This window comes from Hemitrygon akajei, chromosome 6, assembly GCF_048418815.1.
Source record: "Hemitrygon akajei chromosome 6, sHemAka1.3, whole genome shotgun sequence".
Lineage (NCBI taxonomy): Eukaryota > Metazoa > Chordata > Chondrichthyes > Myliobatiformes > Dasyatidae > Hemitrygon > Hemitrygon akajei.
The window spans coordinates 83,395,174-83,420,863 of NC_133129.1; the positions used below are offsets into that span (position 1 = coordinate 83,395,174).

At 39.9% G+C, this 25,690-nt stretch overlaps 1 protein-coding gene across 5 annotated transcripts in view; it reads left to right on the top strand.

The window, feature by feature from the left end:
• Nucleotides 1-20,568, top strand: part of LOC140729196 (palmitoyltransferase ZDHHC1-like) — a 42,393-nt gene extending 21,825 nt beyond the window's left edge. For all 5 annotated transcript variants that reach the window (XM_073048689.1, XM_073048688.1, XM_073048691.1 and 2 more), the window contains 4 exons: nt 1,462-1,532; nt 2,753-2,855; nt 6,282-6,369; nt 19,547-20,568. In XM_073048689.1, the coding sequence (XP_072904790.1) occupies nt 1,462-1,532; nt 2,753-2,855; nt 6,282-6,369; nt 19,547-19,911 (627 nt within the window). In that variant the 3' untranslated portion in view covers nt 19,912-20,568. The remainder of the gene's footprint in view (nt 1-1,461; nt 1,533-2,752; nt 2,856-6,281; nt 6,370-19,546) is intronic.
• Nucleotides 20,569-25,690: the final 5,122 nt, after the last annotated feature.

Consider the following 25,690-nt stretch of genomic DNA (forward strand, 5'->3'; position numbering starts at 1 on the left):
CTCCTAATTTCCTTCTTAAACTCCTTCCTATTAGTCTTACAATTTTCTAGATCTCTAACATTACCTAGCTCTCTGAAACTTTTGTAAGCTTTTCTTTTCTTCTTGACTAGATTTATTATAGCCTTTGTGCACCACGGTTCCTGTACCCTACCATAACTTTCCTGTCTCATTTGAACGTACCTATACAGAACTTCACACAAATATCCCCTGAACATTTGCCACATTTCTTCTATACTTTTCCCTGAGAACATCTGTTTCCAATTTAAACTTCCAATTTCCTGCCTGATAGCCTCATAATTCCCCTTACTCCAATTAAACGCTTTTCTAACTTGTCTGTTCCTATCTCTCTCCAATGCTATCGTAAAGGAGATAGAATTATGATCACTATCTCCAAAATGCTCTCCCACTGAGAGGTCTGTCACCTGACCAAGTTCATTTCCCAATACCAAATCAAGTGCAGCCCCTCCTCTTGTAGGCTAATCTACATACTGAGTCAAGAAACCTTCCTGAACACACCTAACAAACTCCACCCCTTCTAAACCCCTTGCTCTAGGGAGATGCCAATCAAGAATGTATTTGGGAAATTAAAATCTATCATTGGCTGAAACTATATGTTGCACTTTTATTCCTTGAATACAATATAATAGGCAATCTGCTTGAGATGTTAGTTGAAAATAAAGTAGAAGCAACAATGGTTAAGAATTCAAGAATAAAAGGTTTTAATATTAGAGATCAGCCATTTAAAGGCAAGATAAAAAGTTTCTCTTGTACAATCTGTAACTCAGTTTAAAAGTAAATTGGATAAGCTTCTTTGAGGAAGTGGCCAAAGGACATTAAACAGAATAAGAGTAAATTTCTCTATCTGAGGAAGCACTATCATTGGCTGAAATTATATGTTGTACTTTTATTTTCAGTTTTTGGCCATTGATAAAGCAGTTGCTGGTTCTGAACTTGATATTTAATTTTCAAATATTGACAGTTATGTTCCAGTATAACAATTTGAATTGGACAAATTAATTTTATCCCCTTTATGCCATTTCTAAAGATAATGACTCAGTGAGAATTCAGTTCAAGGATAAATATTCTTTAATCTGGACAAGTTGCAACCAATGTCAGCCATCCGAATATGTATATCTTCCAGTACAGCTTCTTAGGATTGACAGCTTAGGGTGCTTGGTTTATGTCTTTACAAATTTATACCAATCCTAGCGGTATATTTATCATTAAACCTTAAACAAACCTGAAATTCTGTCATTTTTACCTTTAATTGTATCATCATTAATTTTTAGTTGTACTGATTAAAAGTTTTGCTTCCATCCTGAGAGACTAGTAATGAAAAGCTTATTGGCAAAAATGTGTGTGTCTACCTGGACCACTTTGAAAGAAGCATGTCGTTAGTGAAGATTGTATTTTTAAAAAAAACAGAAGCTCAAATGGTATGGTAACCTCTCTGTTTTCCAGAATACAGAAAACGTGGCATCTCATCCAAAGGATAATACTCACGTTCACTTTGAGAGCACCTCAACAGATGGGTCAGTAACAAATGAATAATTCCTGGTTCTAACTTTTCTCAGCATCCAAAGCTAAATTGATAATCATTTTAAAAGAAGTGTTAGAATAAGTGTATAAAATAGTAGTGTGTTAATTTACAACATTAAATCAAATAAATTCAAATTAATTTGACGGTGGAAGAGAGGGAACTGTTCCTGAAGCGTTGAGTGTGTGTCTTTAGGCTCCTGTACCACCACCTGGATAGTAGCAATGAGAAGAGGGCATGTCCTGGGTGACGGGGATCCTTAAAGATGGATGTCTCCTTTTTGAGGCATCATGTTTTGAAGATGTCCTCGATGCTGGGGAGGTGAGTGGCACATGATGGAGCTGGCTGAGTTTGCAGCATTCGACAGCTTTTTTCGATCCAGTGTAGTGGCCCCTCCATTTCAAACATATACCATCAAACTGAGTCTTAATGTACAATATTTATTTATACCAGCATGTAACATCTTAATTTGCTCAAATGATCTAACTGTAACCCTGCAGTAGTTGTAGTATTGTATAATTGGGTGTATATTTTTTACAACAAAGTTTTCTTTTAAATAGGCTTGTTGGAATTCAAGTATAAATCTGAGGACATGTTTATAGTGAATGCCTGATTTGGTATACATGATAGTCCTTAGATAAATATTGTTACTGGACCAGGAAGCAGATTTATTTTTTTTTATTTGAAGGTGCTGTATGTTTTCTGCAATCAAAATCAGTTATGAAAAATATACTGGGAACCATGGTAGAGTGTAGAAGAACTGATTTTATTCCGTTTCCTAAGTGCTTGAGATTTTGTGTACATCAGAAGAAGAATACAGTGAGATACCTAAATGGGAAGTGATAGAAATGGCAAAATAGACTTATAGATGGGAAGAGAGAAAACTCGGAAACACCAACCTGTTAGCCTAACATCTGTAGTTGGGAATATGCAGGACTCTGTAATAAAGTTTGTGATATCAAGACTCAGAAATAATAATAACATTGAACAAAATCAACAGCAAAAGAATGCTTGACTGATGTATGCATATCAGTAAAGTTAGACCAGACACAGGATTGAATGTGTCCGGTTACATGTTTATATAGATAACTGTCAGACAACAAGGTGAATTTATCTGTCATTTCTCTCTTTACTAGTGTGAAAAATCTTGCATCTTACCACTGACTGTCTATACATCATTTTATTTTATTTTGTGTACTATCATCTGTTTCCTAGGTCAACATCAAGGTATCATCAGGATGCTTTCAGGATAGAGGATGAAAGTTTGCCAACGGTTCCTTCTGATCGCAATCAAGCCAGGATAAAGAAGATTTCGCAGGTAAAGGAGGCTGATGCACAGAACATTTCAAAGTATTTATAATTAATGAATTCAGGATAGATCTTCAGAGATATGATCAGAATCAGGCTTATTATCACTGGCACATGTTGTGAAATTTGTTAATTTAGCAGCAGTTCAATGCAATATATAATACAGAAGAAAAAATAATAACAATAAATAAATCAATTACAGTATACGTATATTGAATAGAATAAAAATCATACAAAAAACAAATAATATATATTTGTAACACTTACCCAACAGGCTGGTATATGTCTAGGGGAAAAAGAGATCCAGCCACACACCAACCCACCTCCCGTACACACAGGTGCTGTGAGAATCGCGTTTATGCCTCGCGCCCGCCAACAGTATCAAACCCACAACAAATACCGTTATGAAATACACTTTAAAGAGTTTACTAAAATTAAAAGAGTATTAGGCAATACAATATATATATATATATATATATAAGAAAAAAACAAAAGGTGCCAACTTATCAAAGTTCAGTCAGTTTAGTGCAGTCGGTGGAGCTCATCCAGTGAACCATTCGACTCCTCGGTGGTTGTCCTCCCGAAACTCCCACTTCGGACTCCCCGGTGGTCGTCCGAGCGCACGTCCTCCTTCCTCGGCGTCTCCCTCCGGACTCTCCTCACACCCCAAGCCCGCGCAACCCCTCCCCCAAGTTCCCAGCCTCACAAAACACAATAACATTCCCCATTGATTAACAAATGAATACAATTACCATATCAGCCATTCTAAAGCGAAACAACGGCGAGAGAAACTTTTAACAGACAAAGAAGCATTCCTACTCGTAACAAACCAAAGAAGCCCTTTTTAGTAACATACACAGGACATTGTACATATTAAAAAAGTGAAGTAGTGTTCATGGGTTAAATGTCCATTTAGGACTCAGATAGCAGAGGGGGAGAAGCTGTTTCTGAATCGCTGAGTGTGTGCCTTCAGGCTTCTGTACCTCCTACCTGATGGCAACGGTGAGAAAAGGGCATGCCCTGGGTGATGGAGGTCCTTAATAATGGACGTTACCTTCCTGAAACACCGCTCCTTGAAGATGTCCTGGTTACTTTGTAGGCTAGTACCCAAGATGGTGCTGACTAAATTTACAACCCTCTGCAGCAGCAACCAACACCTCCCCCTCCCCACACCAGACAGTGATGCAGCCTGTCAGAATCCTCTCCATGGTACATCTATAGAAGTTTTTGAGTGTATTTGTTGACACACCAAATCTCTTCAAACCCCTAATGAAGTATAGTCACTAGTTTTATAACTGTATCGATACGTTGGGACCAGGTTAGATCCTCTGAGATCTTGACACCTAGGAACTTGAAACTGCTCACTCTCTCCACTTCTGATCCCTCTATGAGGATTGATGTTATGTTGTAGTGACTTCCCCTTTCTAAAGTCCACATTTAATCCTTGGTCTTACTGACATTGAGTGCAAGGTTGTTGTCACAAAACCATTCATCCACCCTCCTCGTCACCATCTGAAATTCTGCCAACAGTAGTAGTGTCTGCAGCAAATTCAAGTTGTGCTTAGTCGCACACAATTGTGGGTGTAGAGAGAGTAAGCACATATCCTTGAAGCACACCACTGTTGATTTTCAGCGAGGTGGAGATGTTATTTCTGATCTGCACAGACTGTGGTCTCCTGGTGAGGATGTTGCAGGGGGAGGTACTGAGGCCCGAGTTTTGGAGTTTGTTCATTAGAACAGAGCGTGCTAGTGATAACATTGAGTGCTGAGCCATAATCAATAAACAGCAGCCTGAGCTAGGTATTGCTATTGTACCAAGAGCCAGGGAAATTGCATCTGCTGTAGACCTATTGTGGTGATAAGCCAATTGTGCTGGATCCAGGTCCTTGCTGAGGCAGGAGTTGGTTCTAGCCATGACCAAGCTCTCAAAGCAGTTCATCACAGTAATTGTGAGTGCCAATGGGTGGTAGTCATTGAGGCAGCTCACCCTTCTCTTCTTGAACATTGGTATGATTATCACCCTTTTGTAGCTTGAACCAGTTTGCCTATTCTCCTCTGACCTCCCTCGTTAATGAGGTGTTTTTGCCTGCAGACCTGCTGCTCACTGTATGTTTATTGTGTTTTGCACCATTCTCTGTAAATTCTAAGGACTTGTTGTGTGTGGAAATCTCAGAAGATTAGCGGTTTCTGAGAGGCTCAAACCACCTCATCTCGCACCGACAATCATCCATGGTCAAGGTCACTTCAATCATGTTTCTTGCCCATTCTGATTTTTGGCCTTAACAACCGAATCTCTTGACTATGTCTGCATGCTTTTATGCATTGAGTTGTTGCTACACGATTGGCTGATTAGATATTTATTTACAAGCTGGTGTACAGATGTATCTAATAAAGTGTCTACTGGATGTAATTAAAGTAGTACTTTGCACGTGAACAGCTCTGTCAGTTTCTGAATGGAACGTATACAGTTGGCCCTCCTTATCCGTGGATTCCGCATGCGCGAATTTAACCAACCGCGAATTGCGAAAACCCAGAAGTGCTCTTCCAGCACTTGTTGTTCGAATATGTAGACTTTTTTTTCTTGTCATTATTCCCTAAACAATACAGTATAACACCTATTTTACATAGCATTTACATTGTATTAGGTATTATAAGTAATCTAGAGATGGTTTAAAGTATACGGGAGGATGTGCGTGGGTTATCATGCATTGGGATTGAAAAAAATCGAAAGTTCTCTTACTAAGTAAGTTAGAACAGGTACGTCCGGTATTATTTAGTGTTAGTTAGTCAAACATTTGTCTTAGTATATAGTATATATTTTAACTTTCTATGCATATGAAACACTTAAGAAGATATGTTTCAGTGCTGGGCTCGGGAACGGAAGTTCTTGGGACTCGGGACAGATCGCTCCTGTGTGCGCTTTCCATCGTGCCGGGTTGATGTGGAGGATCAAAAACCCAAAACCCCAAAACCCAATAATTAAACCACTGCGTTGCTTAGTAATAATTGTAGCTTTCATCAGGGCAGAGCCTTTCTCACTTTATCCTTTAGAATTGTTCCGATCGTTGACCGACATAGCCTAATGCTTTTCCAATGACGGATGGCGTTTCACCTCTTTCCGATCGCTTTATTATTTCCACTTTATTTTCCATCGTGATTATTTTCGTGAACAGAAACACTGCACATTCAGAGCTCTGGCGCCAGGTCCTAATGTCCACTGCACTGAGCCAGGTTAAATAACGTTTGGGGTTCCGCTGGGTCCTAAGGTCCACCGGATTGAGACAGGCTGAATAAGGAACTTGAGCATCTGCAAATTTTGATATCCACGAGGGGTCCCGGAACCAATTCCTCACAGATAAGGAGGGCCGACTGTATATCCTTCTGGCAGATTTTTACATTCGGTGAATAACTGATATGAATCTTTCTGTTGTTGAAGAAAAAACAAAGACGTAAAATGTCTGCAGGTAGAATTAAACACAAGGCTGCCACTAAAAGACCATTTCGAGCTTCTCAACTACCACCAGGTAAGGATTAAATAGTTATTACCTAAAGTAAAGTTTTTTAAAAAAGTTTGTACTTAAAACTTTTATACTGTCCTAATAGCCTGATTTTCTACATTTTCATAATTTGAAATGAACTACTCTATCAAAAGAAAAACATTTGTTTAAATGGTATCAATGTATGGCAACAAAGTTAATGTAAAAGTCTATTGATTTTAGTTAATAGATAGCTAAAGCATCATATGTACTGCTCTTTATTTCAGTCTTCTGAAATATATTCAGCTATTTGAGTCATGTTGATTTTCATCTTGTGCCGAATTACTCAGTTTATTTCACTGTCGTTTTATTGACCTTCATCCATTGTAGGTTAGGGGCAGGGCATAAGAAATCACTCTGGCTCCCCACATTTCAGATAGTCCCTTCTGGGACTATCCTACAGATAGTACTTGTGCCATAGTCTCCCATCCACTGCTGGAAGCTCTTCTATTGTGACCACTTTCTCCTCGGCGTTCTGGGGCATTCCTGATCGTTCTAATTGTAGGTGATCTTTGAGGCGAGAGTCTGTTTCTCAGGTGCTGTCAACCTTGAGTTGGTACAGCCAGCCACCCCTTTAGGGTGTAGGTCAGTTTTAAGAGGCAGTTTTGTTTCTTCAAAGGTCTATTCATCCTCTTAATCAGCCCTGATGCTTGGGCTGTCATACACCATTGCTGGTGGCCCAGTCTTTCAGGCTCCTGTTATTTAGAGATACAGCGCGGAACAGGCCCTTCTGGCTTAGCGAGCTGCACCAACCAGCAACCCACCGATTTAACACCAGCTTCATCACAGGATGATTTACAATGACCAGTTAACCTGCTAACTGGTACCTCTTTATACTGTGGGAGGAAACCAGAGCACCCTTGTCCTGCAAAATGAGACCCGCTATCCAATTGTATTTCTTGCGGGTCCACATAACAACGGATCGACTTCTGCAATCCCTTCAGTGTATGGTCCTGATCAAACTTGAGTACGTCTTGGCCATGGTGAGCAAGTATTTACATCGTTACTACTGTGGCAGGGCTTCGATGTAATCCATCTGCCATATTATGGCTGAACCAGTTTCCCTTTTAGTGTGCTGGGAGTAGTGGTCTTTTAGGGAGAGCTGTCTTTTTAACCTGCTGGCAAATGAAGCCTGTAGCGACAGCTTCCTTTGTTATATCCATGGGTTGCAAGCCCATTCAGTGGTGTTAAGTGACCAGCCGTGTTCCTTTTCCCCAGGCACTCAGCAAGATTCATTAGGCCATACCCTTATTCTCCTTTTGTTTGGGAAACCCTATCTCATTTAACAGAGTGACTTCCTTAGTCAAGAGGCTGTCACTAGTGCTTTCCATCAACATGTGGGAGAACACCTTCATAAATAGGGGCATCACAGCATAAAAGTTCAACATAACCCCTCTGTACAAAAGATCACATCTGAACTATAATATCCAGTTTTGGTTACAGTACTGGGAAAATATGCGAAGGCCTTCAAAGGCAAAGAAAAGATTTACTGGAAAATTTCCAGGAATGAGTGATTTTTGCTTCAAGATGAGATGGGAGAAGCTGAAGTCATTTGCCTCACACTAAGGAAGATTGACTGGACATTTGATGGAGTTGTACAAGATGATGACCAGTTGGACATTTGATGGAGCTGTACAAGACTATGACCAATTTTAGGATAAAACCAAGAAAAGCACTCTCACTAAAATATGATTCAAGGATCTTATTTTTTTGGGGGGGGGTTGGTTGGAGCGCAGAGATATAGTTGAAGTGAAAGGGAAATACAGTAAAGGAGAAACACTTTTACACAGAGAGTGGTGGTTCTGGAACTCTGTGCCTGAAAGAGTCCTAGAAGCAGAAACAATCAGGGATAAGAGAAATGGATAGGTGCTTTGAAGAAAATAATTTTCAGAGCTCCGGGGAGAGAAGATAGTTTGGGACCAAATGAGTTGCTGTTTGGGTACCCACAGTGAACAGTGTGCTGAAAGGCACACTCCTGTGAAGCAACTGATCTGTGATTCTACAACAAGCCAAAAGGGGGGGGGGGGGGGGGAGAGAGAGAGAGAACTTCGACAGCTCAAAGCATTGATATTAGTCATGGAGAATTTAATACAGAGATCCTCAAGAGGCTAGACTTAGAAGAGTGCAGATGGTAAATTATTCATGAGATTGCAACACAGAAATGACTAGAGGAATATGAAAAACAAACATTTATGAAATTGAGACATTGCTTTACCATAAATCAACAAGCAAGAGTAAAGGATGTATGAAATACAGACAACAGAATTCTGAATGATTACAGAGAAGAAAAGACGAAAGACAGGCCAAGAATTCTTTGGACTTCATCAAGTGTACAGATTACAAAAAAAAGAGGTTTGAGTGGTAGAACTTTGGCAGGGATGAGGGGATGTCCATAAATAGAGGGGAATACAGGAGATCTTACTAATGACACGCACAAGGCCAGTCAATTAACTTTGAGAAAGTTTAGGATGAAGAGAAGTTGTCAAGTGGTAAAAGTGGTTAGCATCTGTGTATAAGCTGAGGCTGTCATTTCAAATAATGTTGACAAGAAGATGCACATACAGAGAGAAGGAGGAGATGTGATCACCAGAGGTAATGGTGCAAATGATGCAAGTGCTGTACAAAATTCTACTACTGATGGCAGTCTGGTGAGAGCAGGTGAATGCGATTCCATTCATCCAGAAAACACTGAATAGATATAGGAAAAGGAAAGTGAAATCAACATTGAAGGTTGCAGACAAGTTGAGAAGGAAGGATAGAAGTTCTTGTTTCAATCAAATCGGATGATAGTAATGATCAGAACTTTAGCAATAGTGTGGCACAGGTGGGAATTTGATTTGGTGGATAACAAGATCTAAGTGAGATCGACAGAGATGTAGGAAGCACAAATATCCTCAAACTTTGGAAAGGAAAGGGCAACTGGAACTGAGGTGTTCGACAAATTAAGAGTGAGGGACTTGTAATTATGAGTATCATGTTTTAATAAAAGAGCGTTGTAGCTGAGGGACCAGAACTATCCACAAAAGACCAGCATTACAAGCAGAAAGGGCGATTCCTTATTTATTAGTTTACGGCAAATAAAATCAGAGTGGAAGGTGCGCTGGGATCCCACACCGCCAGTTTCAGAATGGGAGGTGCGCTGGGGTCCCACACTGCCAGGTTCAGAGTGGGAGGTGTGCTGGGGTCCCACACCGCCAGGTTCAGAGTGGGAGGTGTGCTGGGGTCCCACACCGCCAGGTTCAGAGTGGGAGGTGTGCTGGGGTCCCACACCGCCAGGTTCAGAGTGGGAGGTGTGCTGGGGTCCCACACCGCCAGGTTCAGAGTGGGAGGTGTGCTGGGGTCCCACACCGCCAGGTTCAGAGTGGGAGGTGTGCTGGGGTCCCACACCGCCAGGTTCAGAGTGGGAGGTGTGCTGGGGTCCCACACCGCCAGGTTCAGAGTGGGAGGTGTGCTGGGGTCCCACACCGCCAGGTTCAGAGTGGGAGGTGTGCTGGGGTCCCACACTGCCAGTTTCAGAGTGGGAGGTGCGCTGGGGTCCCACACCGCCAGGTTCAGAGTGGGAGGTGCGCTGGGGTCCCACACCGCCAGGTTCAGAGTGGGAGGTGTGCTGGGGTCCCACACCGCCAGGTTCAGAGTGGGAGGTGTGCTGGGGTCCCACACCGCCAGGTTCAGAGTGGGAGGTGTGCTGGGGTCCCACACCGCCAGGTTCAGAGTGGGACGTGCGCTGGGGTCCCACACCGCCAGGTTCAGAGTGGGAGGTGCGCTTGGGTCCCACACCGCCAGGTTCAGAGTGGGAGGTGTGCTGCGGTCCCACACCGCCAAGTTCAGAGTGGGGGGTGCGCTGGGGTCCCACACCGCCAGGTTCAGGAACAGTTATTACGCTACGACCATCAGGCTGCTAAACCAGCATGGAATACTTCGCTTCCCTCAACTCTGAACTGATTCCACAACCTACTGACTCCCTTTCAAGAACTTTCCAATCTGCATTTCTATAGCACTGGATTTTTATGGGATGAGGTTGCTAGTCCCATGCCCAGTCCTCCTCCTTCCGCAGCCGGGCTTGGGACTTTCCATGGCAGAGTTACGTATACATTCTTTGGTAATAAGTTGACTTTGACTTTGGTGGAGTGTGAAGGGAGAGAGGAGAATGGAGAGAGGAGAATCGAGAGAGGTGTTTGAGTGTAAGACCATGTAGCATTATTGGAATGTGCCTGGTTTGGTAAAGGAAGGAAGGGAAGCAGCAGAACTAGGAGACTGGGTAAGACACCGAGTGACAGAAGAGTCTATAAGCTCTTTATGCAGTTGAGGGTGCAGGAGATAGTTAAGAGGGCTATAATAAGACAACTTGTGCAGGATGAAAACAGTTGAGGTTATGCTGCGGAATGATTTTTGGAGTAGTGACAAGTTTTGGTAGCTAGACAGGGTGAAATAATTCTGCATCCAGTTTAACCAGATCAGGTGCTAAATGGCTAAACATTTCCACCTCATCCATTAAGGATCCTCAATATGAGGCGAGGAGTACTGTGCCAGGCCGGGGTGAGAGAAGCAGTTTGAACAGGAAGGAGGCAGCAGTACTAAGATGTTGCAGAACTGCTGTAGTGAATGGAGATCGGACAGGGATCTCACAGATGGAATTAGGATTGTCCTTATGAGGATGAGTTTCTTCCTCTCCACTTCTGTGGGTTTGGATATGGCCAATGAACTTTTCCACTAATGAGGCAGGTAGTTTGTGAGGTGTGCTCCTTCCACTGCTACTGCTGGAACTGCTGAGTTTGTCTTTTGCTTTGGAGGCTGTCAGTAGTGTAATCTGTGACTATCGGGGCTGCAGTTATTTGGTCTTCACTATAGCATCAGGTGGATGATGGCAAGTCAGTCACTCATTTTCTACCAGATCAATGAAAAAGCGAAGCAGGCAGCCTTGAGTTGGGTGCTGATTTACAGTTTTTAAGGTTCAGTCTCATCCTCGGTGAAGGTGTGTGCTTATGACAGATAACAGGCTTCGTCGTACAACTTAATAAATAGTCAAGCAGGTTTGTAAAATAGTCTGCAAATGATTACTACAGAATGCAGTTTTTTAATGATGTAATATTTGTCAATGATCAGAAAGAAGTTTGTTATCTCTGATGTATGTCAAAATGTGTTCTTTTGTGGCAGCAGTGCAGTGCAAGACATAAAATTGTTGCTAGTTACACTAATAAATAGTGCAAAAGAGGAATAGTGAGGACCGTTCAAAAATTTGACAGTGGAGGGGAAGCAGCTGTTCCTAAAATGTTGAATGTGCTGGCAGTAATGAGAAAAGTGCATGTCCTGGATAGGGAGGGTCATTAGTGATGGATGCTGACCCCACCGTTTGAAATGGTGGGGAGAGTTGTGCCTATGGAGCTGATAGTCTAACAGCCATCTGCAGCCTCTCTGAGTACACTGGAGCCTCCACACCAGACAGTAATGCAACGAGTCAGAATGCTCTCACCTGTAATTTGCCAGAACCTTTGGTAATATACCAAATCTTCTCAAACTCCTAATGAAGCATGGCCGCTGGCGTGCTTTCTTCATTAATGTTGGGCCCAGGATAGATCCTCTGCAATACTGACACCAAAGTGCTTGAAGCTGTTCACCCTTTCCACTGCTGGCCCTTCGATGAGCACCAGTGTTTGCTCTCCCTTTCCCTGTCCTGAGGTCCACAGTCACTTCCTTGGTCTTACTGACATTGAGCGCAAAGTTGTTACTGTGACTCCACTCGATCAGCTGATCAAATTCACTCTTGTACACTTCCCTGTTGCCATCTGAGACTCGGCCAACAACAGCAGTGTCATTAGCAAATTTAAGGATGGTATTGGAGCTCTGCCTGGTCACACAGTCATGAGTGCAGAGAGAGTAGAGCAGTGGGTTGAGCATGCATTCTTTGAGGGAGGAGGGGATATTACAACCATTCAGCACCACTTTCGTTTCCTTTCTTTCTTTTTCAATCTTTTTATTATTATTAATATCAACAAAATAAAATTGATACATAGATAATGGGATTACAAACATACACATTTCAACTGAACATGAAAGAATACATAAGCAATAGTTACAGTATAAATGAGTATTCCCAAATCATGGACGATACAAGTAACAAATAAACAAAGCAAACCTAGGTATATCATAATATATATTAAAAAAAACAGAAAAAAGAAAAAGAAAATTTATGCAAAAAAAACTAATCTAATAATCTAATAACTAATAAGGAAAAAAAACAAAAAAAGAAAAAAGAGAAAAAGAAAAAATGGAAAAAAAGGGCTATTTATAATATCTCACAAAAATACAAAATCATCAGTGTCGTCAACTCTGATCCTCTCAACATATATAAAATCGAAACTGGAAAAACAAATAGGCTTGGAACAGGGTCATATTACATCATATGAAAATATTGAATAAATGGTCTCCATATCTTTTCAAATTTAATAGAAGTATCAAATACAACACTTCTAATTTTTTCTAAATTTAGACATAACATAGTTTGAGAAAACCAATGAAATACGGTAGGAGGATTAATTTCTTTCCAATTCAACAAAATAGATCTTCTAGCCATTAATGTAAAAAATGCAATCATTTGACAAGCGGAAGAGGATAAATGGAGTGAGTCCATCATTGGTAAACCAAAAATTGCAGTAATAGGATGGGGTTGTAAATCAATGTTCAATACTGTAGAAATAATATCAAAAATGTCTTTCCAATATTTTTTCAAAAGTGGACTCGACCAGAACATATGAGTTAAAGACGCTATCTCAGAATGACATTTGTCACAAATAGGATTTATATAGGAATAAAAATAAGCCAATTTATCCTTGGACATATGAGCCCTATGCACAACCTTAAACTGTATTAATGAATGTTTAGCACATATAGATGATGTATTAACTAATTGAAGAATTTTATCCCAATTCTCAATAGGGATAGTAAGGTTAAGTTCTCTTTCCCAATCATTTTTAATCTTATAGAAGGGCTCTGAACATATCTTCATAATTATATTGTTAAGTTTTGATATTAGCCCTTTCTGAGAAGGATTTAGTTCGAACAAATTCCCCAAAATACCTGAAGACACAAAATTTGGAAAAGTAGGAAGTATAGTATTTAAGAAATTCCTAATCTGTAAATATCTAAAAAATCTAGGCAAATTATATTTATTAGATAATTGTTCAAAAGACATAAAACAATTATCCATAAATAAATCGGAAAATCGTAGTAATCCTTTAGTCTTCCAAGCTGAATAAGCTTGGTCTATAATAGAAGGATAAAAAAAGCAATTGGATACAATAGGAATATTTAAAACAAACTGAGTCAACCCAAAAAATTTCCGAAATTGAAACCATATACGTAAAGTATGTTTAACTATTGGATTGTCAATTCGTTTCGGCAATTTAGAAAGAGCAAAGGGAAGAGAAGACCCTAAAATAGAACCCAGTGAAAATCCTTGTACAGATTTAATTTCCAGGTTCACCCAATGAGGGCTAAAAGATAAATCCCAATCCTTTAACCAACATATCAAATATCAGATATTAACTGCCCAATAATAAAATCTAAAATTAGGCAATGCCAATCCACCTTTCTTCCTTGCCTTCTGTAAATATTTTTTACCTAATCTAGGATTTTTATTCTGCCATATATATGAGGAAATTTTTGAATCAACATTAGCAAAAAAAGATTTTGGAATAAAAATTGGTACCACTTGAAATATATATAAAAACTTGGGTAAAATAACCATCTTAATAGCATTAATCCGACCTATCAGAGATAAACATACTGGTGACCATTTAGTAAACAAACATTTAATCTGATCGATTAGGGGTAAAAAATTAACCTTAAATAAGTCCTTATAGTTTTTGGTGATTTTAATCCCTAAGTAAATAGAAGAGTCATTAACTAATTTAAAAGGTAAATTTCCATAAATTGGAACCTGTCTATTTAAAGGAAACAATTCACTCTTATTAAGATTTAATTTATACCCGGAAAAATTACTAAATTGAGCCAACAATGATATAACTGCAGGAATGGATTTCTCAGGATCAGAAATAAGTAATAATAAATCATCTGCATATAATGATAGCTTATGTATATCCGTCCCACAATTAATGCCAAAAATGTTCTGTGATTCTCTGATAGCAATTGCCAAGGGTTCTAAAGCAGTATCAAATAATAATGGACTAAGAAGACAACCTTGCCTAGTACCCCGAAATAAACGAAAAAAGGGAGATCTTTGATTGTTTGTAAGCACCGACGCTACTGGAGTATGATATATCAGTTTAATCCAGGAAATGAATGTCGGACTAAAATTAAACTTCTCAAGCACATTAAATAAGTATGGCCATTCAACTCTATCAAATGCTTTCTCCGCATCTAGTGAAATTACACATTCTGAAGTGCTATGTGAAGGAGTATAAACAATATTCAATAATCTCCTAACATTGAAAAAAGAATAGCGATTTTTAATAAAACCAGTTTGATCTTCCGAAATAATTTGGGGTAATACCTTCTCCAGCCTGGATGCCAGTAACTTGGAAAAGATCTTGGAATCTACATTCAATAAAGATATTGGTCTATAGGATGCACAGTCAGTAGGGTCTTTCCATCTTTCTTCAATATTAAAGAAATGGAAGCTGTATAAAAAGATTGTGGCAGATTACCCAATCTAATTGCTTCTTCAAAAACCCTGCATAACCAAGGAGAAAGAGTAGCGGAAAAACATTTTTAAAGATTCTACTGTATACCCATCTGGACCTGGTGCTTTCCCAGAATTCATAGAGGAAATAACCCCTTTAATTTCTGCATCCGTAATAGGAGTTTCTAATATTGAAAGATCATCTGATGATAATTTTGGAAAATTCAATTTCCCAAGAAAATCACACATGGTATTATAATCATAAGGGAATTCAGAATGATACAGGGAGGTATAAAAATCTTGAAATTGTTTGTTTATCTCATCATGGTTAACTGTCAGAGCCCCATTCTGCTGATGAATCTTCGTAATTTGACGTTTAACCAAAGCATTCTTCAATTGACTAGCTAACAGTTTACCCGATTTATCACTATGTATATAAAAATCAGATCTGGTTTTCATTAATTGATTTTCAATCGAAGATGTAAGTAATAAACTATGTTCCATTTGAAGTTCAACCCTTTGTTTGTAAAGCTCCTTACTAGGAGTAGTCGAATATTTCTTGTCAATCTCTTTAATTTTATCAACCAATAAAAGAGTTTCCTTCTTAATGCGTTTTCTCAGACCAACGGAGTAGGAGATAATCTGTCCACGTATATATGCTTTAAAAGTGTCCCAAAGTGTTCCGCAAGAAATATCATCCATGGAATTAGTTGAAAAGAAGAAATCGATCTGTTCCTTCATAAATTTAATAAAATCCAGATCTTGCAGTAAGGTAGAATCAAATCGCCATTGTCTAGCACTAGAAGCTGTATCCGTAAATTTAATAGAAAGTTTTAATAGAGCATGGTCAGAGATGGCTATAATATCATAATTACAACCAATTACCGATGGAATAAAACAAGAATCAATTAAAAAAAATCAATTCTCGAGTAGGAATGATAAACGTGAGAAAAATGAAAACCCTTTGTCCTTAGAATGCCGAAATCTCCAAATATTAAAAATTCCATTATCAGTCAAAAAAGAGTTAATATAAGTGGCCGACTTATTAGGTAAAGTCTGAGTAGATATAGATTTGTCCAACAAAGGATTTAAACAACAATTAAAGTCACCACCCATTATTAACTTATATTCATTTAGATTAGGTAAAGAAGTAAATAAGGACTTAAAAAAATTGGGATAATCCACATTTGGAGCATAAACATTAACCATAGCAACCTTTTTGTTAAAAAGTGAGCCAGTAATTAACAAAAATCTACCATTCGGATCCGAAAAGATATCGTGTTGGACAAATGCAATAGAGGAGTCAATAAAAATTGAAACTCCCTTTACTTTAGCATTTGAATTCGAATGGTACTGTTGACCCCACCAAAACCTAAAAAAGCGATAATTGTCCTCTTTCCTCACATGATTTTCTTGTACAAAAATAATATGTGCATTGAGTCTTTGGAATACTTTGAAAATCTTTTTCCGTTTAATCGGATGGTTTAAGCCATTAGTATTCCAAGAGACAAAATTAATGGTCTGAGCCATCTTTCTGAAATCAACCCTTTGGTATATACAGGGTTAACCAAATTATGAACTCATGCACCCGGAAGAGGAACAAAAATAAGAGGCGGACCCGGAAGTGACGACATCACAGACATTTTAGTAGTTTAAAATCAGCCCAAATGAAGAAACTAAAAAAACTGGTGTAAAGAACATAAGATTTAGAAAAAGACCCCCCACTCCCCACCCAAGAGGAGAAAAGATCTCCCCAGCCAGGAAAAGGCTGGGAAAAAGGAGAAATGAAACTAAATCTACCCCCATATCAGCAGAAGGCAACTCCGTATATAAAGGATAAAAAAGATCCACCCAAACTCTAAAGAAATAATAATCACTATACTAAAACCAAACTTATTAATATAATCACTAGTAACTTATATATCGGGTTAAAACCCAAACAAACCAAAAAAAATTTAAACTGTGATAAGAAGTGCATTATAGGAAGAAGACGAGAGAAAAAAAATGGCGAAATAAAAAAAAGCCAAAAATATTTTAGAGAAGAAACCGCCATCTTAGTAAAAAAAATTCACCTTCGAAGGATTAATAAAAAAGACCAAAGCTAAAGTACAGTGATTGAAGTAAGTAAAATAAAAAGATTAGTACATCAAAAAAAAACTTTAACTAGAGTATAAAATATAGAGTAAACCTACACCAATAGCCAGAAACAAAATCTGATTTTGGAAACAAAAACCATCTTGCAATGATCAAAATCACTCATTTATTAGAGATGAGAATCCGTAGCAGTAGGGAAGTTCTCATTCAGAAAGCTTCTCGCTTCAGATGTAGAAAAGAAAACACGCCGAGATGCATTGGGAGGCGATATTCTGAGCTTCGCAGGGTATAAGAGCGCAGGTTTTAGATTTTTCTCATAACATTCGGACATCAGAGGTTTAAAAAGAAGCCTTGCCTTCATTACTTCTGGACTAAAATCTTCCACTAATCGAAAATTGAATTCTTGAAATTTGACCATCCCTACATGCCGAGCCACATGAATAAGTTGCTCTTTAACATGCACATAATGAAATTGGACAATTACAACCGGTGGTTTAGCTGAAGCACTTGGTGATCAACGCATAATTCTGTGAGCGCGATCAAGTAACGGAGGACTGTCTGGGAATACAGAAGGGAACGCATCCTTTAAAAGTTGAGCAAAGTACTTCGAGGGGTCCCCTTGTTCAATACCTTCCGGAAGACCAAGTATGCGTAAGTTCTGTCTTCTGGACCGATTCTCAAAGTCGACACTCTTGGCTTTAAGTGTTTCCACCTGTTTAATCGTCAAAAGTAATTTCTGCTCCAGTTTTTCAATTATCAAGTCTCACTTCCGAGCGTCCTCTTGCAAAGTTGCGATTAGAACTTGCTGCTGGTTAACTACTGAATCCGTCTTATCCATATAATCTTGAAAAGCCTTTATATCTTGTTTGAAAATTTGTCGTTGTTCTTCAAATTTTTCATTTAAAACCTCTAATAATATTTCATAAGTCAATTCAATGCGCTTAGGATCGGTCTATTTCTTCTTCCCGTTCCTGTTAGGATCTTTCCCAGGTTCTCACCCTTTAGATCTAAGAGCCATTTCTGTATTCATTTCTTCAAAATTCACAATAAACTCTTAAAGATAAGTCCAAAAAAGTAGCAAGAATCTTTTGGTGTTGGTAAAAGTAAATTAAATAAGGGTGATCATAGGTTAAAAAAAGTAAAGGTTATGGAGCGAATCTGAAACAATGCTCACTCCATGAGCGTCTCCTGCTGACTCCTCCACTTTCGTTTCCTGTTGAGGAAGTCAGGTATCCAGTTGCTGAGAGAGGTGCAGAAGATCAGGTTTTGAAGTTTGTTGATTAATATTGAGAGGGAGATGGTGCTGAATGCTGAGCTGTAATCGATAGACAGCATTCTGATGTTGATATTCCTGTTGTCCAGGTGGCCCAAGGTCAAGTGGAGAGCCAGTGCAATTGCATCTGCTGTAGATCTGTTTTGGTGGTGGGCAAATTGTATTGGGTCCAGCTCCTTGTGCAGGTGGGAGTTATCTCTAGCCATGACCAATCCTTCAAAGCACTTCATCACAGTAGACGTGAGTGCTACCATGCAGTAGTCATTGAGGCAACTCACCCTGCTCTTCCTGGACACCAGTACAATTAATGCCCTATTTAAGCCTGTGGCTGACTGTAGCAATGAGAGGTTTGAAGATGTCCTCGAACACTCCAGTCAGTTGGCTGACATGGGATTTCAGTATCCTGCCAGGTTCAGCATCGGGGCCTGACACCTTGTGTTTTATTTAATGTCTTTCTCTTGTTTTATGGAACATTTTTTCATGATTACCCTGGTGTTTCAGTTTTGTGTTCTGTTTTACTTTCCTGTTGTCTCACCTCCTGCATCTTCTCCACTTGCACCCTGCTTTGTGGATTCTTTTGGAGCCTTTAAGTAATCTGAGACAAGCTTCAAGGAAGAAAGATAGTGGGAATCTTGCAGGCATAGACCATTTTTGAGAAATAAGACACAGGGGATTAGGTGGGCAGGGGCGTGAGCACATGACCCATGTACTCAATTTTGACCACCATTATCCCTGGGCCGGACCATAGTCATGCCAAATCCTGAAGGTTAAAGCTGTCATGTGGACATCCTTCAGCTTTTCAGCCATATACTATATCAGAACAAGCACAGCTTTAGTGCGAGATTTCTGTAGTACCTTAGTTGTGTCTGAGAACTTTACAGTGATTTGCCCCACTAATATGATGAGCTGAACACTGAGGCTTTGGGCTGCTCTGGAGATTTGGATCTCAGGACTCAGTTTGGTTCAGAATGCTGCTGCTCGTTTCCATTGTTTGCATGATTTGTGTTTATTTTTTCTCTGCACATTGGGTGGTTGTTTTCTTTTAATTGGTTCCTTCGGGTTTCTCACTTTGTGGCTGCCTGCAAGCAGACAATTCTCAAGTTTGTATTATTTATACATACTTTGAATCTTTAATTCCACTTGCTTGTTCCATTCCACAGCTCTTGCTGCTGCTTTTCAGAGTCCAGTGCTCTCTCTCCAAGCCTTCCCATCTCCTTTATCAATGAGCACTGTTCGCTCCGTGCGGGCTGCAGGACCTCCAGCTGAGTACCATTCAGATTCTGCGGAGTCCATGAATGAAATCCCGGTGGTCCAGACAAGACTCGGTAGTGCAGCAGCGGCCATGCAGACCAGCACAACTTTCCACAGCACAGAGGACTCCTTTGGAAATTCTCTTCAGACTGCGATTTCCAAAGAGTGCCATAACAAAGGACCAGACCAGCCAACTACAAGCAAAAAATCGAAAGGCTTGGGTCCAAGCGTTGAACAGTTTTACAGGGATCCGCCTGTAAATGAAAGGGAATGACAGGAACAAGAGTGACGAAATGCCTCTTCCCGAATAAAGATAGAGCCTAAACCTTGATCTGTGCACTGGAGACTGTCCAGATTCTTTCCCCATGTCAAGGATAACTTGGACGAAAAAGTACACACAGCATCTGAATGAGTTTCATGTTTAATTGATTCCAAGGTACGCATGTTAAAGCTGGGTCCCAGTGTTGGTTATCACTCCTAAAGAGATGTAATATATTTCATTCTGGTATTTTTGTATGAATGCTATTTATCTCTTAGCATATATCTATATACATTATGAGGCCATTTCTTAAATGGAACTGCTTCTCAGGGACAGGTTTAGTGTGACGATTGTTAAGTATCACATCAGTTGTTTTTGTACATTCTATTTACCCTCCAATTAACAAATTGTTCATTGTGACAATCTAAGGGGGAGAAAACACTATTTAACAGCTTCTTTTAAACACTTTTCCTAAAACCATAGATAGCATTTATTTTGGGTGGCCTTGGCAATCTTTTATTGGCAATGTGACATTGCTCTTGTTTTATTAAAGTTTTATTTCTATGTTGTTTAATAGTTAAACTCTTAAGTGCCAAAAGTATTATAGATTTCATTTTATTTTTTAACATTACAACATTGTTTCTGTACTAAAATAAATTGTTTTAAAATATATGTACCTCTTGTGAAATTTATTTAAATATTACTGTGGAATATGTGCGTCACTATTACTGCCATGTCATATACACATCATTATGGTTATTTCTATTAAGCCTGAACACTGGAAGACCAATTTAACACCTTCATCTCCTTACCATACACTGAAACCTTTTCCTCTCAACTCAGTTTGCAGAGGTTAGTATTGCTGCATCACAAATGGTGGTGAACCTCAATAGAAAGGCAGCCACCACTCCAAGATACCACTTGTGGAACTAAACAAGGGCACGTTGCTGAGATCAGAGCAGTGCACATAACAGCCACTGACTGTCTCCTAACAGTAGCAAACATAGATTCTAGAAGTGAAGTATCTGTTTTCTGCTGCATTAATTATATTCCTGCAAACCCAGCACTCTTGTCTCATCGTAGGATGGAGCATGTGCGGGGATTAACAGACCAAATCAAAACAATGATGGTGAGAGAAATTCCAGCCTTGTGTCCAATTTATTGGAGGTCTGTCTGGAACAACATCGTGAATAAAATATAAACTGCTCTAAATTTGTTACAAACCATACAAAGAGGATGTAACTCATTTATCCCAGTAGAAGCCCTACTAAGCCATTGTGGCTTGGTTTTCCTTCCTATTACAAGCACTCTCGTTTTCTTTGCACAACCGAGCGGCAAGGTAGCGTAGCAGTTAGCGTGTGGTTTTGCACCACCACAGACCGGAGTTCAATTCATGGTGTTGTATGTAAGGACAGTGTAGATTTCCTCCAGGGGCTCTGGTTTCCTCCCACATTCCAAAGGCATACAGTTTATGAGGTTAATTGGTCACATGGGTGTCATTGGGCAGTGCAGGCTCATCGGCTGGAAGGGCTGTTACCGTGTTATGTCTCTAAATCTTTAAAAAAAAATCTAAATCTAACAACGTAAGCAATGTTTGGTCTCAAATGTTTCTTAGAACCTGAAGTATTGAATCTGTTTCTCCACAGATAAGACCATATGACATGGGAGCAGAATTAGGCCGTCCAACCCATTGAGTCCACTCCGCCATTCCATCATGGCTGATCCTGGATCCCATTCAACCCCATACACCTGCCCTCTCACCATATCCTTTAATGCCTTGACCAATCAGGAATCTATCAACTCCTGCTTTGAGTAGACCCTCGGACTTGGCCTCTACCGCATTCTGTGGCAGAGCATTGCACAGATTCACCACTCAAACTAAAAACCCTCCTCTTCTAAAAGGTCACCCTTCAACTTTGAGGCTGTGTGCTCTAGCTCTGGATACCCTGACCACAGGAAACAACTGCTCCACATCCATGCTATCTAGTCCTTTCAATAGGTGGTAGCTTAACCCTTTCATTCCCGGAATAATGCTGCCTGACCACCTGTATTTCCAGCGTTCTCTGTTTTCATTTCAATTTTGCAAAAACAGATTTTTTGTAAATGGTCCTGTTGTGATTGTAGCAAAGAAAGTCAAATTTTTGACTATATCATCAAAGGTGGCTTCCTAGATCTTTCCCAGATCTCATGACCAGCATTAGGCAAACCAGATCTATGTTGTAATCACTGTCCGATAAGAAGATGGGAAGAAATCTAGTTATGGCTCTTAACAACTACGGATAGTACCTAGCCTGATGAGGAATTAGGGAAGATTTAGCTTGCTAAACCACAGGGGATTAAGCCGGGCAGATCAGAAGAGATCTGGCTTCCTTGCTGAAATCTGTGCTGCGTTGACAGCTCTCAAGTGGTGGTGGAAATTCTGAAATTTGCCCCTGTAGGGTCAAATGGGCAGAAAGGTAGGAGAAATCAGACAGGGTTTCTGATGTGCGCTCAAACTCCTGCTGGAAATGCATGTGTTAATGTCAGATAACGGCTTAAATAATAACTGTTGGAGGCCAAACTATGTATGAACAGAACTAAATCAATTGGTAAAAGAATTAAAGGGTATTAGAAGAAAAGTTTGAGGTTAGGAGACTGGGACTTAGAATAAGTAACCTACAGGCCAGAGCTGCTGTACTGAAAAGTGAATTTTGGTTGGGTATCTCTTTTACAGAGATGCTTGTTTCCAGGGTAATAGACCATGTGTTCTGCACATAACAATTATCTACTCTTTGATTTCTCAAAATGCAGGTGGTAGTTTGCACTGAAGTGTAGGGAGATCAGAATCAGATCTATTATCACTGACAAGTGACGTGAAATAAATAATTTTGCTGCAGCAGGGCAGCAAGTGACATCAGACAAAAGATCTTCCCCTGAACTGCGTGCTTGTACACTAAATGTTCGTGAATCGAGTACTTGTGTACCATTAGAGTCACCCTTCAGTGTGGGAAGTCAGCAATGCTCCCAACAAGTACAGACTACCTGCGTCTCAATATCACCAAGACCAAGGAGATGGTGGTGGACTTTAGGAGATCTAGGCCTCATATGGAGCCAGTGATCATTAATGGAGAATGTGTGGAGCAGGTTAAGACCTACAAGTATCTGGGAGTACAGTTAGACGAGAAGCTAGACTGGACTGCCAACACAGATGCCTTGTGCAGGAAGGCACAGAGTCGACTGTACTTCCTAAGAAGGTTGGCGTCATTCAATGTCTGTAGTGAGATGCTGAAGATGTTCTATAGGTCAGTTGTGGAGAGCGCCCTCTTCTTTGTGGTGGCGTGTTGGGGAGGAAGCATTAAGAAGAGGGACGCCTCACGTCTTAATAAGCTGGTAAGGAAGGCGGGCTCTGTCGTGGGCAAAGTACTGGAGAGTTTAACATCGGTAGCTGAGCGAAGGGCGCTGAGTAGGCTACGGTCAATTATGGATAACTCTGAACATCCTCTACATAGCACCATCCAGAGACAGAGAAGCAGTTTCAGCGACAGGTTACTATCGATGCAATGCTCCTCAGACAGGATGAAGAGGTCAATACTCCCCAATGCCATTAGGCTTTACAATTCTACCGCCAGGACTTAAGAACTTTTTAAAAGCTATTATTAATGCTTTTTGAGATAGTGATTTAGATGCATATCATATTTTTTACTGAGTTAAGTATTGTATGTAATTAGTTTTGCTACAACAAGTGTATGGGACATTGGAAAAAAGTTGAATTTCCCCATGGGGATGAATAAAGTATCTATCTATCTATCTATCTATCTATCTAGACTCTGCTTTGGTAAGAGAGCATGAAATCTATTTAAATTCCTTTGCAAACAGGCCTCAATGACCCAGTTATATAATAATGGTTAAAGGAACTGGCAAAGTTCTGAATATCCAGCCTGAAGGGAGCCTGAGTTAACAGTCACCTTGACACCCACTAGCAATATGGTCCCTATGGTTGCAATTGTGCTGGTCTGAGTCAGTGGTCACATGTACATCCTGGAGCAATGTGCCATCTAGTGGTTGCAATCATGTTTGCAGTAGGTGGCAGCTTCCAGTGAAGAAGTTCCACACAATTCACCCACTTGTCACATGATTGATTGAGAAAAGGTTATTAGTCGGATATTGAGTTCCAGTATGGCAGTGTGGTCAATAATACGCATGATCTGTCTACTCTGCATATATCGAACAGGCATTAGCTGTGATTCTGGCATCACAAATATGTGCAGATATATCACATGCTACACTTCAAACCTGTAACACTATGGTTGTTATTTCGGGTGCTCTTTACGATGTATGGTGCATTTGCTACCCAACCTGGCTGTCTCCAAAGATTATTGCAAAGTTGAATAGTTGGGTTATAATGCCCTTGTTATTTCTGTGGTCATCTTTCTGCCCTAGTAACTATAACTGTTGACCTTCTATTGACAGTGATCAACACATGCAATGCCCGCGGAGATGGCTGAATTCAGACATTATGTAAGCTCTAAGCCTTGCATGATTTATGTGTTGTTGGCAACACCTTTACAAATAAGATCCTTTGGAATTTTTTGCTGCATCACTTTGATAATTAACCATGTATGACAATATATGTTGAGCAGTTTCACAGTAATATTCAAACTATTTCAGTATCTGAATCTAAAGCTGCTTCAGTTCTGTGAAGAAATTTGTTCTACTGCTTGTTAGAAGCTAGGTTTAATTCAACACTTATGAAGTTCCAACGTAGCTTATTGAAGCTTCAGGTGATTGCTAATGAACTGAAGAGCCACTAAATTTCATTTTAATGTATAGCTCTGCCCCAGTGCATCAATGAGACTTCCACGTAACTAGTGTAAGTGGCATTTTTAGTGTGATGACCTGATTGTTGCAGGCAGTGACACATGTTGCAGTTCTGTAAAACGCTGGTCAGAGTATTGTGTTCAGTCTGGCTACCTGATTATAGGAAGGATGTGGAAACTTTAGAGAGGGTGCAGGGGAGATTTACCAGGATGCTGCCTGGGTTAGACAGCATGTTTTAAGAGGAAAGATTGAGTGAGCTAGAGTGTTTTCTTTTGGAGAGAAGGGGGTTGAGAGGTGACTTAATAGAGGTGTAAGAGATGATAAGAGGCATAGATACGGTGGACAGCCAGAGACTTTTTCCCAGTGCTAAAATGGACAATGTGAGGAGGCATAATTGTAAGGTGCTTAGAGGAAAGTAGAGATGGGGAAGGGGAAAGATGTCAGGAGAAGGGAGAGGAGGTATTATTACACTGAGAACGGTGGGTGTATAGAACCAACAGCTATTGTGATGATAGAGGGAAATTTAAAAGACTCTCTTAGATAGGACTATGGGTGAAGGAAAATTGAGAGCTATGTGGGAGGGAAGGGTTAGATTGATATTAGGGTAGTTTAAAAGGTCGACACAACGTGGGCTGCACTGTTCTGTGTTCTATCATTGCTCTTTGAAGAAGTTTGCTGTCAAGGATCGACCGAGTCTGTGATAGGGATTTTGCTTTTTCATTTGATTTCATCCTTGACATCAGTTGCTGAAAGGAGCACCCCACATGGAGTTTGCACCGTCTTTGTGATAGCGTGAGTTTTCCCGGTCACTCGGGTTTCCTAAGGATATGGTACTTGGTACGTTGATTGGTTTCCGCAGCTAGGTGGAATCAGGATAGAGTTGATCAGCATTTGAAGAAAGAATAGTTTAAGGGAAAACATGGGGTATTCTCCATGTTGTAAGAAAAATGAGATGTTCACAGTAGTCCTGCTGACAATTTGGCTGAGCAGCCAGTGA